The 18,762-nt window shown below is 35.9% G+C and overlaps 3 protein-coding genes and 1 pseudogene across 5 annotated transcripts; 2 read left to right on the forward strand and 2 right to left on the reverse strand.

Annotated features, from left to right (window-relative positions):
- Positions 1-910: 910 nt before the first annotated feature.
- On the forward strand, positions 911-3,572 carry LOC149379544 (protein STRICTOSIDINE SYNTHASE-LIKE 12 pseudogene; annotated as a pseudogene). The gene is made up of 3 exons (XR_016294244.1): positions 911-1,140; positions 1,244-1,516; positions 2,892-3,572. The product of XR_016294244.1 is annotated as a protein STRICTOSIDINE SYNTHASE-LIKE 12 pseudogene (transcript).
- Positions 3,573-4,013: 441 nt separating this feature from the next.
- On the reverse strand, positions 4,014-10,886 carry LOC149379545 (uncharacterized). Its single transcript, XM_089604031.1, has 5 exons — positions 9,859-10,886; positions 9,181-9,758; positions 5,475-5,552; positions 4,777-5,107; positions 4,014-4,674 (listed from the first exon to the last, which is right to left on the reverse strand). The coding sequence occupies exons 1-5, from the start codon at positions 9,956-9,958 to the stop codon at positions 4,094-4,096; spliced, it is 1,668 nt and encodes a 555-aa protein (XP_089460157.1). The 5' UTR covers positions 9,959-10,886; the 3' UTR covers positions 4,014-4,093.
- A 3,317-nt stretch (positions 10,887-14,203) lies between these two features.
- Positions 14,204-16,867, forward strand: LOC149379546 (Calcium-dependent ARF-type GTPase activating protein family). 2 transcript variants are annotated; one of them, XM_089603228.1, is made up of 9 exons: positions 14,204-14,592; positions 14,766-14,840; positions 14,979-15,063; positions 15,163-15,238; positions 15,323-15,486; positions 15,628-15,862; positions 15,939-16,055; positions 16,148-16,243; positions 16,413-16,867. In XM_089603228.1, exons 1-9 carry the CDS (start codon positions 14,535-14,537, stop codon positions 16,692-16,694), a joined length of 1,188 nt encoding a protein of 395 aa, XP_089459354.1. In that variant the 5' UTR covers positions 14,204-14,534; the 3' UTR covers positions 16,695-16,867. The 2 variants fall into 2 exon arrangements, with proteins under 2 accessions (XP_089459354.1, XP_089459353.1); XM_089603227.1 differs by having other exon boundaries at positions 14,760-14,840; positions 16,413-16,866.
- A 38-nt stretch (positions 16,868-16,905) lies between these two features.
- Positions 16,906-17,915, reverse strand: SRR1 (sensitivity to red light reduced protein (SRR1)). The gene has a single exon (XM_089603230.1). The coding sequence runs from the start codon at positions 17,856-17,858 to the stop codon at positions 17,028-17,030; it is 831 nt and encodes a 276-aa protein (XP_089459356.1). The 5' UTR covers positions 17,859-17,915; the 3' UTR covers positions 16,906-17,027.
- Between the last annotated feature and the right edge of the window lie 847 nt (positions 17,916-18,762).

Consider the following 18,762-nt stretch of genomic DNA (forward strand, 5'->3'; position numbering starts at 1 on the left):
GTGGTTAGTTTCTTCATATTTAAATATCAGATTTAAGATATGATTTACAATGTAAATCTCAGTTGGGCAACAAGTGAAGACTGGAGTTTTTGCTCGTGATTCGTGTCGTAATATGATAATAATTGGTTATCTGCATATAGATAAGTAACTCAAAAGTTATTTTGTTGTATTTATTATTGTTTGTTGTCCATTTTTCATCTTCTTCACGTAGAAGTTTTTAGATTTCTTTTACGTTATTTTTGTAATTTAAGTTTTTTGGCTTTTATCAATATATTATTTTGAGCAACCTTTATATAAAAAAATAATAATAAAGGATGATAATGCTGTTAATAAACGTTTTTTTTTTAAAATGAGTCTTGTATGGGTTTGGACTAATTTTCGGGTAAAATAACTATAGAGAGAGAGAGAGAGAGAGAGAGAGAGAGAGAGAGAGAGAAGAGACAAATCAAGATCAAGAAAAAATATACATGCCTAACTTTAACTGTTTTGTATTAATTTATTATTATCTTTATAGAAGATCACTAAAAATCTACGATATGATAAGATCATGATGATGATATTGATATATATATATATATATATATATATATATATATATATATTATATATATATAGGAAGCCAAACACTATATGTATATATATAGGATGCCAAACACTACGCATAGTGTATTGATACCCATGCTGCGTAACAAACTTTCTGTCGTAGAAGCTCGCCCGAATCAATAATTTACGAGTAGAACTTAAATATGCATATTTTAAACGATAACAAAATTTATGCATAATATAATTTTTGGCACAGCACTTATGTAATACACGAAGTCGTTCTATAAATACTAGCAGGTTTGTTTCTGCTATACCACATCATCCAGAAGAAGTAACAACTTTTAGTAGTTACTAAAGACTTAATAATATGAAGATCAAGCTTATTATATTTCTGTGCTTATCTTTTCCCTTCATAGCGCTTTCTCAAATCCCAATATTTAAATTTCGAAGAATTGATCTACCAAGCACTTCAAAAGGCCCAGAAGACACAGCTTTTGATTCCCGCGGTAGAGTCTATACGGGTATTTCCGATGGCCGAATCCTCAGATACGATGGCCGGTCAAGCTTTGTAGATCTTTACATTACTTCACCCAATAGGTAATAATAATTATTATTATACGTGTGGGTGGATACATATTACGGTCTCGTTTTGGATACTGATCATATGGATGTTTTTCTATTATATATGTTTTATTTTCAGGACCAGCTTGGTGTGTGATGGGACTAATGACCCAGCTAGGCTAGGCCTTATATGTGGGAGGCCATTGGGTCTAGGGTTTTATTATAGAGAGAACAAGCTATATGTTGCAGATGCTTTTAGAGGGCTTCTTGTTGTTCGAGATCGGGACAGGCTTGCACTTCCGGTAATCTCCAATGACACTTCCGATGGAGTCAAGTTCGGAAGTAGCTTGGACGTTGACCAACTTACCGGACTCGTTTATTACGTAATTGGTAGTACTAGATTCAATATCAGGTACGCATATACATATGTATAGGAGGAGTTAGACATATTCAAACCCTACGTTAAAATTGTAATGGAATTATCTAAAAAACTAAGAAAACAGCTCAACCTAAAACATAAAGTATGCACCATACTATAAAGCCGTACACATTAACCGGGTTATTTCTATAATTATTTGAATAGTTTGAAAATAATTTTAATTGAGGGCTTCATATATTTTCTTCATTAATTTTGTCAAATAATTAGCGAACTAGCCAATTAAAACTAGATAAATATTTTTAATTAGCCAACGTTTTGTAATTTTAGATAAATAGTCAACGTTTTGTAAATTTTAGATAAATAACTAACGTTTTAATAGAGTATTTCAGTTAATTTACGTGTGTAAATATTTGATCATGACTATTTACCAAAAACTTATTAAAGATTAGCTAAATGATAATCCAAAAATATAAATAAGGTTATATATCTAATAAACCCTTTGTTATTGTGTATTTATGCAATACCATTAAAAATTATGTTTGATTTTTTTCTGTATATTTTCTGAAGTAATTGGTGTGATATCTCTAGAATGTTAATTTCATAATTAATTATAAGATTTGGGCGTGATTTTTTTTAGGGTCAAGCGGCTATATAGCCAAATAGAACTTAAGTTTTTGTAAAATAGACATAGTTTGTCAACTATAAGCAAACTAGCCAAAGTAAGATTAATCTAGGTTGGATTAAATTTAATCCCAACGAACTATAAAGACAGAATGTAAGGTTTATGACGGCTGGATTAAAATTAATCGAGGCAGGATTAAAAGTCGTAATACTCTTAATTGGCTATTTTGCTATACCTAATGAAACTATGGCTACTTTGCAAAAGTCATAGTTTGAATTGGCTATTTCATACCATTTTTCCATTTTTTTAAGATGACTTTTAGAGAAGTTAAAAATTCCAAAAAAAAAAAAAAAAAAAAAAAAAAAAAAAAAAAAACATAAGTGTTTAGATAGACGAACGGCAATACGATATAATGACTAAAAAATAAACTAGCCCATAAGCTTATAGGCTAAGTGGGCCAAAGATACACATTCAAGAAATTAATTCATAACAAACAACTTTGCATTTGCTCTTGAAGATAGTATACAATAATTATTTACCATATATACGTAAATAATTACATTATTATTAATAGTTGTAAAACTAACGTAATTGGCATTGATCAGGTTTTCTAACAAAATTTAATAAAAAAGGATTAATTCTTTTAAATTGAATTGAAGTTTATAAAATATTATGAATCCATCCATAAGATTATTTTACAAGTCAATTAATATTTATTTTCGTGCCTAATAATATATCTTTGATTAATTTATAAAGTAATTAAGTACCTTTAATATGTTTATGCAGCCAAGTCCAGACAATAGTCCAGTCCAACGACGCAACAGGACAGTTACTAAAATACAATCCTAATAGTAATCTAGTGACACTACTTCTAGACAATCTTGGCGGCGCAGCTGGGATTGCATTGAGTTCAGACCGCTCTTATGTTCTTGTGACCGAGTTCGTATCTAAGAGAATCACAAAATATTGGTTGAGTGGTCCGAGAGCTTCCACATCACAAGTGATTACTACGTTTCAAGGTAGGCCTGAAAAAATTAAGAGGACTGTTGTTGGAGATTTTTGGGTGGCAGTGACCGAAATGAGTCCTAATGGCATTAATCTCCCGAAAGCGATACGAATCAACGGAAATGGACGAATTTTGTATACAGTAGATCTTAGTAGGTTTTACTACAATACCACAGTCGGTAGCTTCCAAGAGCGTGGCTTGCAGTACTATATTGGATCTCTTGATGCCGATTTTCTTGGTAAAATAAACTAAACTAAACTAATGAATAAATACCATGTACTACGTATGAGAATAAGAGAATAAGGTACTTGTGTTACTTCCTATACATTAGCTAGATCCTATGATCATAAAATTACAATATTTGGTATGCATTGGTAGCTGTTATAATGCCTGCAATAAACAATTACATACAGTGAATTTAAAGATATCAAATTTATGAGACTTCCGAATAATTTGTACGATGCTTCAACAGTCTAAACATTTACATTCTAATAGTAATGTCTGATGTTTCAAAAAACAAGATTAACTGATTAATTCCTAAAACGTGATAATCAGCGAGTTAATAATCCATAATGTTACCACAATGCCCAAAATGGTGTGTTATTTGGACAATATAGTCGGAGTTAGCTTGGCTAGCTAGATCTAGATCTAGATCTTTAATTGTCTTGGTATGATTTCCTAATTAATATATATTTTCATTTTATGAAATCTCGCGGTATTTATTAGGTGAGATATTATAAAAGTAATAAGTCGAGCTTAAAAAGCTAGAACTCGTTTCAAGACCTCTCGTCTTCAACCATTCTAGTTCATAATTATTTTGACAATATTTATATTTTCTATAACAGTTTAAATAGCTTTGTTAAATGTATATTTTATATTTAACAACTATATATATAATACAATTACTCCATTTTGTGGTAAAACTAAGATTAAGAATTTGTAAAAAAATTATTATTAAATAACCTCCCAAATGGTGAGAAAATCAAAGCCCTAAGTGCGTACGTTCCGGCTGGTGACGAGCCATTTTGTCCCTCTCTAGAACTTCCATCTTCGGCACAACGAGGATTTTGGCGACTGATTTTACAACTCTGAAAGGATTCACAATGTTCCCCAGCCTGAGCTCATGGAAAGCAACGTCTAAGATGGCTAGTCCGGACATGATTTGGTGAGCCAACCGCTTGCCGGTCTTGCAGTGGAACGCAAAGCACTCGCAGTTGTTCTCAGTAAGGCTAAACTCTCCGAACCCACCATTGTCTCCGGCGAACATCGACTCCGCTCGCTGGACCACCGTGTTGGGATCGTCGCAGTGGTTCGTACTGCAAGTCCCGACCCCGGAAAAGACAAAGTGCGACGATGATACGCCGTACTTGAAGAGATACAGCCTGTGGCCGCGGGAGAAACACTCGAGGCATGTCTTGACCACTCCTTTGTGTTTTCTCTTGTCGTAACCACAGATTTCACACACCGGTCTTATTGATTCCGATGATGATGAGCATGAAGATCCACTGTCGTCGTCCTTTGTTCGGTTGAAGTGGATTACTTTGTCGTCTCCTACGTAAATTCCTGCATGGGCAATGTGTATGTTGTCAGAAAAAATAATTTGAAATTATGATTAAAAGTTTATTTCATGATTTTGATGCTAGAGAGAGGATGTGTATAACTTACCGTGGTGGGAATAGGCATGGAGTTTTCTATAGCTGTAAATGTGATCTCCCATTTTGAGGTCGCTTTTCTTCACTTCGTTGGAGTCGAACAACGACGTCATGTTTTTATATGCTCTCTTTTTTTTTTTCTTTTTCTTGTTCTTTTTTTTGTTTTTTTTTTCTCTCACTTTATTGGAGGCGAAGTGGATTTGAGAGAAAGCAAAAAGGACTTCTATTGGAGAGCTGTTTCTGAACTCGTACCTCACATGACGGAGGAGGAGAGGAGTTAGGAAGAACTCAAGAAAGTCGATTTTACCCTTGTAATATGTTTGGTTGTAGGATAAAAATAGAATGGAATGAGAATGGAGATCAGAATAGCAATAGGAATGGAATGACAATGTATTTCAATTGTTTGGTTTGGTATTTAAATAAAAAAAAAACGTGGAAAAGAATCAAAGTGGATTTGACGAAAAGACCCTCGTTATGTTTTCAAAATTTTAAAATATTGCCACTCTCGTCTTCTTCGTTTATCACAGACCAAAACACCTTTGAATAAAAAAAACACAGACCAATACACCTCCACCATAACAGAAAAAAAAAAAAACACTTCCAACATGGGCTCTCTCCGCTGGTGCGCCCGATCATTCCTCACTGCCGCCAAGGCGACGGAGAGTTCTGTTTGACATCGCGATCCGCTCATATTAATCCGAATATCGCCACCTTAAACTCCGTCACGCCTGTCTTCACCGCTGCCGCCAACATGATCTTCAGACCACCACTCTTGGCGGTCGCCATTGACTGATGGATCGATACCAATGAAAAAAATATTGAATCTATCAATAAACTGTAAGTGAGCTTTTTCCCACAAATTTACTAACTCGAGTTTGGTTGGAATTCTCTAGCCTTGCTGAGGGGAAGTAAAGTATTGACCTTTGTCAACTTCTGAGCGAGAATTTATCCCAAATTTACAATCATTAGATTGTATTCAACACGGCGGTAGCTGTTATAATGCCTGCAATAAACTATTACATACGGTGAATTTAAAGATATCAAATTTATGAGACTTCCGAATTTGTACGATGCTTCAACAGTCTAAACATTTACATTCTAATAGTAATGCCTGATGTTTCAAACAACAAGATTAATTCCTAAAACGTGATAATCAGCGAGTTAATAATCCATCATGTCACCACAATGCCCAAAATGGTGTGTTATTTGGACAATATAGTCGGAGTTAGCTTGGCTAGCTAGATCTAGATCTAGATATTTAATTGTCTTGATATGATTTCCTAATTAATATATATTTTCATTTTATGAAAGGGAAAATAACACATTTATACCCTGTGTTTTAGTGAAATGTTGAGTTTAACCCTCGGTTTTCAAAAATGTCGAGTTCATACCCTTTGTTTAACTAAAATGACGAAATTATACCCTCTGTTTAACTAAAATGACGAAATTATACCCTGAAATGAATAACAGCGTCACAAATATCCCTTTCATTGATATTAACTCTTATATAAGAAAAACAAAATCAAATCTAAATCAGTGCCCTAACTTCCAAATTCTCAATTTTGAAATAAAAATAGCCTTAAATTGAAATTAAATAATAAAACTCATACCTCCTAAGAAATGACTTCATTCCATGTTCGAATTGTAACTCTAAATCCTGGATACTCTGTTCGAATATGCGATTTTTATGACTATCAACTATCGATGTTTACCCCTTTGCCTCTTTCTGTGTTCTTCACGATTAAGAGACTGTTGTTTATTTTCTAGTTTTTAAATAAATTACATATATGGCACGAATGAATAAAGATAATTGGTGTTTATATATAAATATTATAGTCAACGTCAATGAAAAGTCAATAAAAAGAATATTCGTGACACTGCTATCTATTTCAGGGTATAATTTCGTCATTTTAGTTAAACAGATGGTATAATTTTGTCATTTTAGTTAAACAGAGGGTATGAACTCGACATTTTTGAAAATCGAGGGTTAAACTCGACATTTCACTAAAACACAGGGTATAAATGTGTTATTTTCCCTTTATGAAATCTCGCGGTATCTATTAGGTGAGATATTATAAAAGTAATAAGTTGAGCTTAAAAAGCTAGAACTCGTTTCAAGACCTCTCGTCTTCAACCATATCTAGTTCATAATTATTTTGACAATATTTATATTTTCTATAACAGTTTAAATAGCTTTGATAAATGTATATTTTATATTTAACAACTATATATATAATTTACGTATCGTAAAAGGAAAATTTATATTACATAACAGTAACTAAAATTAATAAGTAAATTAAAAAAATATGAACTGGTGAATTACATAACGTACAGATTACACAATTTATCACACTACATAAAGAACTAAAAATTATAAAAACACACGGTATAATAGCAAATTATAGTACTTGGGTTTATAAGCACATTATTGAATAGATGAAAGACACTACTCGTAGACTTATAAAAAAAAACCTTAAACGCGTTCAGTCAACTCTGAAAAGTTCAAAGTAGAATATTGTGATAAATGTTTAATTTTTTTTAATAATCTAGCTATTTAATAGAAAGAATAAGCCAAAGTAATATTCTGATGACCTAATCTTATATAAAAATAAATACAGTTTTAGAAATGGGTGACTCTTGAGTGGTCAACGCTTCTCTATCTACTTTCCAAACCTAAAACACAGCGCACATCTCCCTTCAAAGTTGACTATTCAATATGCACATGCACCTCGTCTCGTGATATATCTCAACAAGTCTTCGTCAATCTAGCAAGAATAATTGGCAGAACCTGGACTGAGTGAGGTGTATTGTCATAAATGTTTGGAGACGCGCTCGGTCCTCGGGATTCTCCGTCGGGGTAACTCTGACATAACCTACGTAAATTAACTTTATAAAACTAAATATGAGCCAAATAACCAATCAAATCTAAATGTCTACAGTTAGAATTTCACGGTTAAATTTAATTACGAAAATCACTGTTAATTTTAACCGTGTGGTTATGAAATCATACAACAACGCTTTACTATTGAAACAGTAGTAATCACGGCCTTGCATGTTACAAATATTACTGAAATAATATTTATTTTACAAAAAAATAGACTAACTTGCTAGAAGAAATAAAAAAATAATTCTATCAGAGAATATGAATAAAAATAAGAACAACAGCTATACAATAGAACGGAAATAATAAGAAAAGAAAAAGGAGAAACGCACGCAAAGGTCGGATCGACAGTTTTCTTAAAGTAATATTGATCTTCCATGAGTGCTGAAAACGACGAGCAATTTATCTCTCATGATATAAAGGCGGAATGAGAAGAGGTTAGCACCAACAGAACTTCTCCGGTGAACCAAGACAGTAATAAAACCAACCACCGACTACAAAAGAAAAACATAAAACAATTTCGGAGAGTAAATTAAAGAGAATTCGTTTATGGAAGTATGTTCGAATGAGAGCTAAACCTCTATTATAGCCCACAAGGTCTGAGTGGTATTATAAGAATTTGAACTACAACCGTTCAGCTTTTATGGTCTTTAATCACATTAACGCTCGTTAAATAGATGATTACAACAATGTACAATGTTTAGGAAAAATTCGTTTATGGAAGTATGTTTGAATGAAAATGACCAAAAACAATTAAAATGAAAATAATAGTAACGATATATAATAAAAATGTTTTATATGCCTGGGATGAAGACAGATCAAATCACCAAAGAACCAGCGAGCCGTATAAAAAGGAGCATCAAGGATTCATTACATCAAATAGTACTGATTCATTACACGCAACAAGGATCCGGCACAAAAAAATCGGCGAAATTTTAAATTGGGCTAGAGTACTAGTTCTCATACTAATGATTGAATTTTAAATGGTTTAATTATTTTTTGTTCCAGTTCGGCCCGATCCCGCTTGTATTTATAAAGAGTCTGATCCAGTCCAAAATTTTGAAACCGCGGTGTAAATCGGACTGGTTAGTATTTTAAGAACATACATAATAAAAATTATTTCTATTCTTTGAACCATTTTAGTTTGTAACGTTGACAATAGTTATTTTCTAAGACAGTCTTAATAACTTTGTTAAATATTTTTTTGCGTTTATATTTGTTAACTACATAACATTAACTAAAAAAACTTAAAAAATGAACTGAATTACATAACTTATTAAAATAACACAATACACAATTGATCACAATACATAAAATACTATAAGAATTATACCAACATACGATATAATAGCAAAATATAGTACATGAGACGAGATGCAAATTGTTTTAAAAAATCGATAAGGAAATTTTATTTATACGAATAGACTGATAGTACTCTTTAATATATGATACAATTACTGCATTTTGTGGTAAAACTAAGATTGAGAATTTGTAAAAAATTATTATTAAATAACCTCCCAAATGGTGAGAAAATCAAAGCCCTAAGTGCGTACGTTCCGGCTGGTGACGAGCCATTTTGTCCCTCTCTAGAACTTCCATCTTCGGCGCGATGACGATTTTGGCGACTGATTTTACAGCTCTAAAAGGATTCACAATGTTCCTCAGCCTGAGCTCATGGAAAGCAACGTCAAGGAAGGCTTGCCCATACACGACTTGGTGGGGCAAAGGCTTCCCAGTCTTGCAGTGGGACGCGAAGCACTCGCAGTTGTTTTCGGTGAAGCTGTACTCTCCGAACCCACCATTGTCTCCGGCGAACATCGACTCCGCTCGCTGGACCACCGTGTTGGGATCGTCGCAGTGGTTCGTACTGCAAGTCCCGACCCCGGAAAAGACAAAGTGCGATGACGATACGCCGTACTTGAAGAGATACAACCCGTGGCCGCGGGAGAAACACTCGAGGCATGTCTTGACCACTCCTTTGTGCTTTCTCTTGTCGTAACCACAGATTTCACACACCGGTCTTATTGATTCCGATGATGATGAGGATGAAGATCCACTGTCGTCGTCCTTTGTTCGGTTGAAGTGGATTACTTTCTCTTCTCCTACGTAAATTCCTGCATGGGCGATGTGTGTTGTCAGAAAAAATAATTTGAAATTATGATTAAAAAATTATTTCATGATTTTCATGCTAGAGAGAGGATGTGTATGACTTACCGTGGTGGGAATAGGCATGGAGTTTTCTATAGCTGTAAATGTGATCTCCCTTTTTGAGGTCGCTTTTCTTCACTTCGTTGAAGTCGATCAACGACGTCATGTTTTTCTATGCTCTCTCTTTTTTTGATTTCTTGTTCTTCTTCTTTTTTCTCTCACTTTGTTGGAGGCGAAGTGGATTTGAGAGAAAGCAAAAAGGACTTCTGTTGGAGAGCTGTTTCTGAACTCGTACCTCACTAGATGGCCTATAAATACGAGATCATGAGAGCGCGAGAGTTCGGGTCGCGAGGGCTTGGGAGACGCTCCGAGTCAGCCAAGCCCGGAAAGGCAACCCCCGTCGCGCGGATCCGAAGAGCGAGAGAGCGCCGAAAACAACGGCCGCCTGAGATCGGCCTTGCACGCGCGAACCACCAAAGAAAAAGAACCCACCGAGCTCCGGCGAAGGACGAAAACTCACCGGATCTGGGGAGCGCCGGCTCTCATCGCACAGATCGGGAAAGGCCCGGAGAAGAAGCTCGGCGAGCGCCGACGAAGGAACGCCGGGGGACGGAGACCAGTCGCGCGAATCGGGGGCGGTGATTGCAGGTCCGAGTCGTCGGGCGCCGTCGCCCGGAGAGGCGCGGGAGAGACAACCCTCCTCGTCGCAAGGCGTCACCGGGGCGGAGCAGAGCCGGCCGTCGAACCAGCCTCCGCCGCGCAGATCTGGAGAGTGAGAGCCTTCGTTGCTTGCACCAGAGATGAAGCCCGCCTGAGACCGGGGCTGAGGAGCGTCGCCAGAACCGGAGAAACCCGAGGAACCTGCACCTGGTCGGAGGAGCCTGCGCGTCCACCGCCGAAAAGAGGAAGCTCCGATGGGCTCGGGACGGCGTTCTCCACCAAGCCCGACGAATATGACCCCCGGCCGAGCGCAACTTCCAACCCCAAAGCTTGTTCCTGGATTGAAGAAACCAGACGGAGGAGGAGAGGAGTTAGGAAGAACTCAAAAAACTCGATTTTACCCTTTGGGTCAGTAAAACCAACGAAGAAGAAGACGTGTGGTGTCGGTTTATCGAGATGGAAGAGAGAGGATTTGATCGAGTATTTGAATTTGCTAGGAAATGGGAGGAAACCCTAATAATGACGAAAAATATATTCATTGACTTTTCAAAGGTTTCTTTTTAAATTATCACCGAACAACTACAGATTATCTCGTGTAAGTGTTTGTTGTAAATTGCTAAATTATTTTTTCACACAACCTTGAGGTTTGATTACTTTTTTCCCCCTTTTCGCTATGTTAAAATATTAAAACATAAAGTATACAAAATATATTTAATAAACTTAAGATTCTATATTTACTTTGAAACATGAAAAACTTATTTTAAAAAAATCATATATATATTTATGAAATCACACGAATTAAGTCACGTGAAACGTTGAAATTACAAACTAGCCAACGATTCAACATTGGTCCCGTTTGGTTCAGTTTTTCAGGGCCTGTTTTTGCTTTTTGAAAATAGCAAATTGAAAAAAAACGTTTGGTGAAACAGCTGTTTCTAAAAACATCAAAATCCTTTTTCAATATCGTACGTAACTGCCGAAAGCTACAATTATTAGTTTTTGCTAAAAGCGATTAACATCCTGAACCACAATTACTTGAATGTCCTCATAATTTAATCCCGAAATTATTTCCTAATAACCATCTAACAAACAGACGTAAGACTAACGTACAAAACTATGAACAGATTGACCAACAGATTATAGTAATTGGCTATGTTTGTTTTATCAGAAGAAATGGTAAACAAATATCTGCTGAAATTTCTCAACAGATTATCAAAAATATTTGTATAAATAAATTAACAAATTATTAGAAAATACACAAAAATACACAGTTTCAAATACAAAAATGAAAACCCGTAAGCACTTACGTATTTCATTACTCTGAACATTAAGCTGGGAAAGAAACTGAGAAGAATTTATTCAAGGTTAGTCTATTTTTTTTTTCCAAATAATCTGAGTAGAATGTGAATAAAGTGTGAATGAGAAACACGTCAAATATCTCAAATATTTTAAAATATTTTATTCAGTGAGCTATTTCTTCGAGTTTTTTTCATTGAGCTGTGTCTTTGAGTTCTTAAAATATTTTATTCAATGAGCTATTTCTTCCTAGTATTAATTGCTCTTTATTTATTCCCTCTGCAAGACTTGAGCGGAAACAAACTCAGTGAAAACAAAAATGGTGGAGAGAGAGAGAGAGAGAGAAAGTGAAACAATGAGAATGAATAAAATGAAATAAAATAATATATTAAATAAAATAGGGAACTGTAATTAAAAAGTAAAAGTAAGGATAAAATTGTAATTACATAAATAAATAAAATAGCTAAGGTCCTATTTGTGACTTTTTTTCAAAAAAGTCCAAAAAAGTCAAAACCCTTTTTTTTACTCCTAGTTTGAGCAATTTCCCTAAACTCTAATGGTATATAAACCATACCAATAAGTTCAATGTGAGACTCTTGAAATTCACATCCTTTATACACAATAAATGTGCCTCTTTAAGCATACTTTATGCATCAATTTCTCATTCATTATAGTAATGATTTTGGCAAATAAATAATCAATCTTATACCCGTCGCAACGAGAAATAAGAATACGCAAGAATTAACCAATTTTGATGAGTGGACCCCATTCAAATATTAGCCACAAATTACTCATAGAATTGTTAATAAATACTCTTTATTAACCCTTCTTCCAACAACCCTTAGACCCAAACAGATCTCCAAACCCTTCTCAGCTATGTTCATCTATGTTCGTCCTTGACTCAAACCCTAAAAATCACCATGGATGTACCTTCGAAACTCGGGGTAATGTGCAACTATTGCGGGCACATCGTACCACATATGCGAACGAAGTCCCTCTTCTATGCCGGCGGCGAGATCAGAATTGTTTCCCTGAACCCGAACTCCGTTACGAACCTCTCATCGCTGGTCTCTCACCTCAACTCAAGCTTCGAGATTGCTTCGTCGTCGCGCTCAAATACCAGCTTCTGAATCACGATCTTGACTCTCTCATCTCCGCTCTCACCGATGAAGATCTCATGATGTTGCCGAAAGGAGCTTCAACGCCTCGATTCGAGCTCAAGATCTTGTTCCGTCTTGTCGTCATCATCATTATCAGTCGCAAAGTAGGCTGTTCGTGTTCGATCGCCGTCGGAGATCGAAAGTCGGAGATCGTCGTCGAGTTTTTCTACATCTTCTCCTTCTTCTTTTTCTTTTTCTGATTTATCGCACAGTGGATTAAAAATTTTAAAAGAATGATTAAATTTTTTGACATTTTATTATTCTTCCTTTATTACTTTTGGTTTATCGAATAGTGGATTAAAGTTTTTGAAAGTGTGATTAAATTTTTTGACATCATCTTCTTTCTTTCTACTTTTGGTTTATCGAAGAGTGGATTAAATTTTTTGAAAGCATGATTAAATTTTTTTTTTCATCTTAATCTTCTTCTTTTTCTACTTTAGTTTATCGAAGAGTTGATTAAATTTTTTGAAAGCATGATTAAATTTTTTGGCGTCTTCTTCTTCTGGTTTATCGAATAGTGGATTAATGTAGAAAGTACAGTGGATTAAAATTTTGAAAACTTAGATTAGTATATTAGTATTTTTACATTATAAGTAGCTAAAATTCACTAACTTCTGAAACATTGGCTATTTTGCTAAACACTAAGTTTGAAATGGGTAGTTCATACAAAAATTCATTTTTTTTAATATGCAATTATAGACTTATCTAATTATCAGTTATCTTGTTTTAGGGTGATCTGTACATGAATTCACACTCGATAATTGAATTAAATTACAGGTGTAAAATGAAGGACGAAAAAAAACTAAAAAAATTAGTTTAGACATTAAATTGGAAGAAATGTAAGAACGTGAGAGTGACCCTTAACCCCTCAACATCCGACCATTGGACTCTATATTTATTTTATTTTTTTTATATATACGATAACGAATCTTACAGTCTATATTTAATACGAATAATGATTTTAGTTATGCTCATCACATCTAGATTTCTTTTATTTTAAAATTAATTCGAACCAACATGCATTCCCTGTCTAGTTTTATATATTGTCTTTGATTTGATCTTGTTATTTTAAAATTAATTCGAACCAACATACATTCCCTGTCTAGTTTTATATATTGTCTTTGATTTGATCTTGTTATCCACTTGTTTATAAAAATAATTAACAAATATATTTTTTTTTATTAAAAAATAATATTGTTATCCACTTTTTTTGCACCAATCATTATTCTCAGGATTGACTTTTCGTCGTATAAACAACAAAATGTGAAACATGCACTTTCTTTGGTATTGATCAATCTCCATTTCTCAAAAAAAAAAACTCCATTGATGCAGAGATAGAAAAAAATAGAAGATCCAGTGTTTCACAAATTGGTTATCTTTCATAACTCAGTCCTAATATATCAGATTTAGTATTAGAACATCCCAAATTCCTTCGCCAATCGCCATTGTTTGTTGAGATCTTGGACTCTTATTTTTAGCATTATTCATATTTTATGTGATCGTGAATTGTTTTCTCAAAGGGCTATCAATGAAGGTGGTTCCAAAAAAAATGTCTATTCTCGGAATGTAGATATTTTTTTGTTATCCCATTTTTGTATTTTTAATGCATGATTTGAATGTGAATAAATGGAGAGCCTGGAGATATCTAGCCATCAAGACAACTCTGGTCCTAGAGCAGTTTCAGGTACGATTTCATTTCCAATTTCAATTATTTTAAAAGGCAATTAATAATGTAATTCATGACAAGATTTCTCAATTGGGATTGGATTTTGACATTGCTTTTTAGTGCATTTCTATCTTTCTCTCTCAAATGTTTAATCCTTACATTGGATTGGAATGCTATTTTTGAAGGATCAGGTTCGTGTTTGTATGATCTGTTACGGTCCGATTCAGCGAACTTCAAAGACCAAAGAGATCTAGAGAAACCATGTGGTAATTATTTTTTTCTTTCTTTATTTTCATAGCCAGAAAAGTCCATGAGAGTTCAATTTTTGGAGATGCATATTTGGTAAAACTCTATGGTTGTGGGTTTTTTTTTGTTGCTGAAATAGCTCTCTGATTGGAACGCAGGTTCGCAAGAACGGTTGGAACATTTCATGGACCAATCTGGAAACCGGCGCTGCGCTGATTGTGGAGCGCCGGATCCAAAATGGGTGTAAGAAAAAAAAATTAAATAAAGACCTCAGAAAAATTTTCATTTAAAATTATGTAATTGTTTTAGTGGATTTATATATGTGTCCATGCTTTGGTTCAGATCTGTAACATTCGGAGTGCTGATTTGTATAAAGTGCTCGGGAATACATAGAAGCCTCGGCGTTCATATTTCGAAGGTATAAGACTACTCTTGTGTATTCGAATTTTGTTGCTCTTCGATCCGAAACAAAAATGTGGTTTGGCTTGGTGTGTGTGTGTAGGTTCTATCGGTGAAACTGGACGATTGGTCAAACAACGAGGTCGACACTTTGGTGACATCTGGCGGGAACATGGCCGTGAACCAAAAGTACGAAGCCCATTTGCCCGTGAACATGAAAAAGCCCAAACCCGATTGCTCCTCTGAGGAGCGCTCGGATTTCATCAGGTAGCTAGAGAGATGGGATCGAGAAAATCGCATTACTTGCACTTGGTTTTATAATGATAGGCTTTTGTGCCCTTGCATGTTTTTCTCATAGTAGTGCCTCATATCTGACACAAGGACTGAATTGCCGTTGGAATTCTTCAGGAGAAAATACGAGATGCGACAATTTTCGTTCTCCGGCGAACAGATGACATGTCCGTACGAGCCTCCTCCCGCGGCCCACAAGAGATCGACCTCTATCGGGAGCTCCGAGCAGGACAAGAAACAACAGCCCGAGAAGCAAAACGCGACCAAGAATCGGTTCGGGCAGGCGTTTCGCAACAGCAAAGGAAGGAAAGAGCACGAAAACAAAGCCGTCGCCAAGAAGAACGAATCGACGGTAACAAACGATTCTTGTAGTTTTCGGGCTCAAATTCGATTCGAGTCTTATTGGTTTGAGTGGGGTGTTTCTATAGGCAGGCATGGTCGAGTTTGTCGGACTGATAAAGGTGAACGTAGTCAAAGGAACCAACTTAGCCATCCGCGATGTGATGACGAGCGACCCGTACGTCATCCTCGGCCTAGGCCACCAAGTGAGCCATCTTCTTCTTCCTTTTTTCTGATTCCGGGTCAACTCAATTTCGTTGACCACGATCTCTTTTTTGCGAACGTTTTTTTGTTGCAGTCGGTGAAGACGCGGGTCATAAGGAACAACCTCAATCCGGTGTGGAACGAGAGCCTCATGCTCTCGATTCCCGACCACATTCCTCCTCTTAAAGTGGTAAGTGCAAGCTTTTCGCCCACTTCGAAACCGAGAAACCACTCGTCCGATCTGCAACACTTTAAAAACAGTGTAAAAGTTGAGAAATTTCTATATAACAAATTAATTCTCACTCTTAAATAAGGCTTCACAAGAGCATTATCTACTCATTTTGGTGGTGACATTGCAGCTAGTGTATGACAAGGACACGTTCAAGAACGACGACTTCATGGGCGACTACGAGATCGACATTCAGCCACTGGTCGCGGCCGCCAAGGCTAACGAGAAATCGACGGCCAATCAGACGAACCTGGCTGCCAAATCGGCCACCAGAAAAGACAAAACGGTGGTCAGAGACGGTGTCATCCACGTCGCTGACGGCAAAGTCAAGCAAGAAATCTGCCTCCAATTGCAGAATGTTGAGAGAGGTGTGCTCGAGATCGAGCTAGAATGTGTCCCTCTCACTCAATAGATTGCAAAATTCGATCTCCCTTGTACCTTTCTGTGTTATGCTTCTTGACACACCATAGCTATTCTTTTGTATATTTGCCCCTCTACTTGAAGGTTTGAGCTTTATAACTAACAAGAAATGAATGAGTTATATATATTAAATTCTAGATAACCAACAGAACTATCAAAATCAAAGAACCGAGTTTTCAAAATTCATAGCTATTCTTCTTGAAAGCCTTCGAATTTGAATTTTTGTTATTATTATTATGAAATTAAGATGCAAATTTGCACAGATAAGCAAACAGAATTATATATGTCTATCAATACAAAACGAAAGGACAGAGCTTTAAAAACATTACTGTATTAATGGCAGCTCGGTTTCCATGACGGGGGTGAAAAAGTGCCAGCTGGAATCGTGAAACGCCGAAAAGTATTCATCAGAGACCGTCGCGATTTTGAACTCTGCCGCGAATTTCCGAGACGACAAGACGTGCCTCGCCGAATCCGCGACGGAGCTCTTGAACTTGAACGCCGATAAATCCTCGTAGTTCTCGAAGCTGTTCCCAAACAACGCTACGTTACTCAGAAGCTCCACTCTCCAATTCTCTCTCAGAAGATTGTCGTACAGCTCAGCCTCGCAGTGAGGCATGAGAAACAGCGTCGGCTTATTGGCTCTCCGTCGACCGTTCTCGTTGACGGAGAGCACTGTACATCCGAGAGATTCCATAACCCTAGACTCCGTCGCCGAGAGGACGGGATCGAAGATCTCCACGTTTCCGATCCAATCGAGCTTTCTCTTGAGTAAGAGAGCTAGGCTGAGCTGTAACCTAGGGTTTTCGTACGATTCGATGCTTCCGATTCCGTACACCACCATGTCCATCTCCGGCTGATCGGAGCCTAAGACGCTTCGGAAGCGGAGAGCGATCTCCGGCGACTCGATCTGATCGAGGAGAGCGCGGAAGAACTTTGATGCCTCGAGTTTTTCCGAACAGAATCGGACTTTCTCCTTGAGCTTGGACTCTCTGAGAGGATCAATCTCCGAATCCGCCGGAGCCCACGCGAGGGGTTGCTCCGCCGGCGGTTGCTCTCGGGATTTCGCGGCGGGGCGTGCGTTTTTCTTGCTGCGACGAGGCATGACCATTGTCCATTCGGAATTTAAGGCTGGAGTTTCCGCGGAACCCCCCATCGCAGTATCGAAGAATCAAAGAATATTTTCTCCAATAAAAATAAGTGATATGAAACTCTAGCCAGATAAAAAATAAAAAATAAAAAATAAAAAAATAACACACTAACTATCTTTTTTCTTTTATTTTTAGGGGGAAAAAAATAAATAAAGATAGTTAGTTTGTTTTTTTTTTTTAAACAGAATATTTTCTCCAAGAGTGTATTTTTTTTAACCTTGATCAAATTAAGAAGGTAAACATGAAAAGATAAATAGATACAAAATATCCTCTATTTTTTTTTTACTAATAGAAATCTCCAAATTATTGTTTTGATTGAGAATGAAAATTAAATTATCAAACACTAATAAATATGTCAATTTCTCCAAAAAAAAAAAAATCATTAATCAAGGCCATGCCCGAGGCTTTAAGTCACTTAAATAAGGTTTCAAAACTTTTGTGGAAAAAAGCCCAAAAAAAAGGCGCAAATTTTAAGAAAAATGACTTTAAATTTTGTAAAAAATAATTTTTTTTTTAATGTGTTTAGAAAAACCCTATTTTTTTTTTACTCTTTCCTAAAATCACATAATAGCTGGGATCGATTGCCAATACCTTCTGACAATAACGTTGATCAATTGTTTTAACTTTTTAGATTGTTCTAACTTAGTCTCGAGAGTCCTAAAGCTTCATATCAAACGTCAAGCTATGATCCATACAACTATCTCGAGTCTTACTCCTCCGACAAAAATCTCATGCGTTTAAGCAGATTACCATTACCAAAAAAAATTAAGCCTCAATTCTAAGTGTGAGTCACTATCCATCCTTAAAAAAAAAAAGTGACGTGTAGTCAATTCAATTTGACAACGAAGAGTGCTAAAACATTTATATGTGATAAACACGTCAAATTTCTCTTGGAGTATGTAAGAGACA

Source organism: Urtica dioica, chromosome 12, assembly GCF_054948205.1.
Source record: "Urtica dioica subsp. dioica isolate 48M chromosome 12, U.dioica_male_clone48M_v1_H2, whole genome shotgun sequence".
NCBI lineage: Eukaryota > Viridiplantae > Streptophyta > Magnoliopsida > Rosales > Urticaceae > Urtica > Urtica dioica.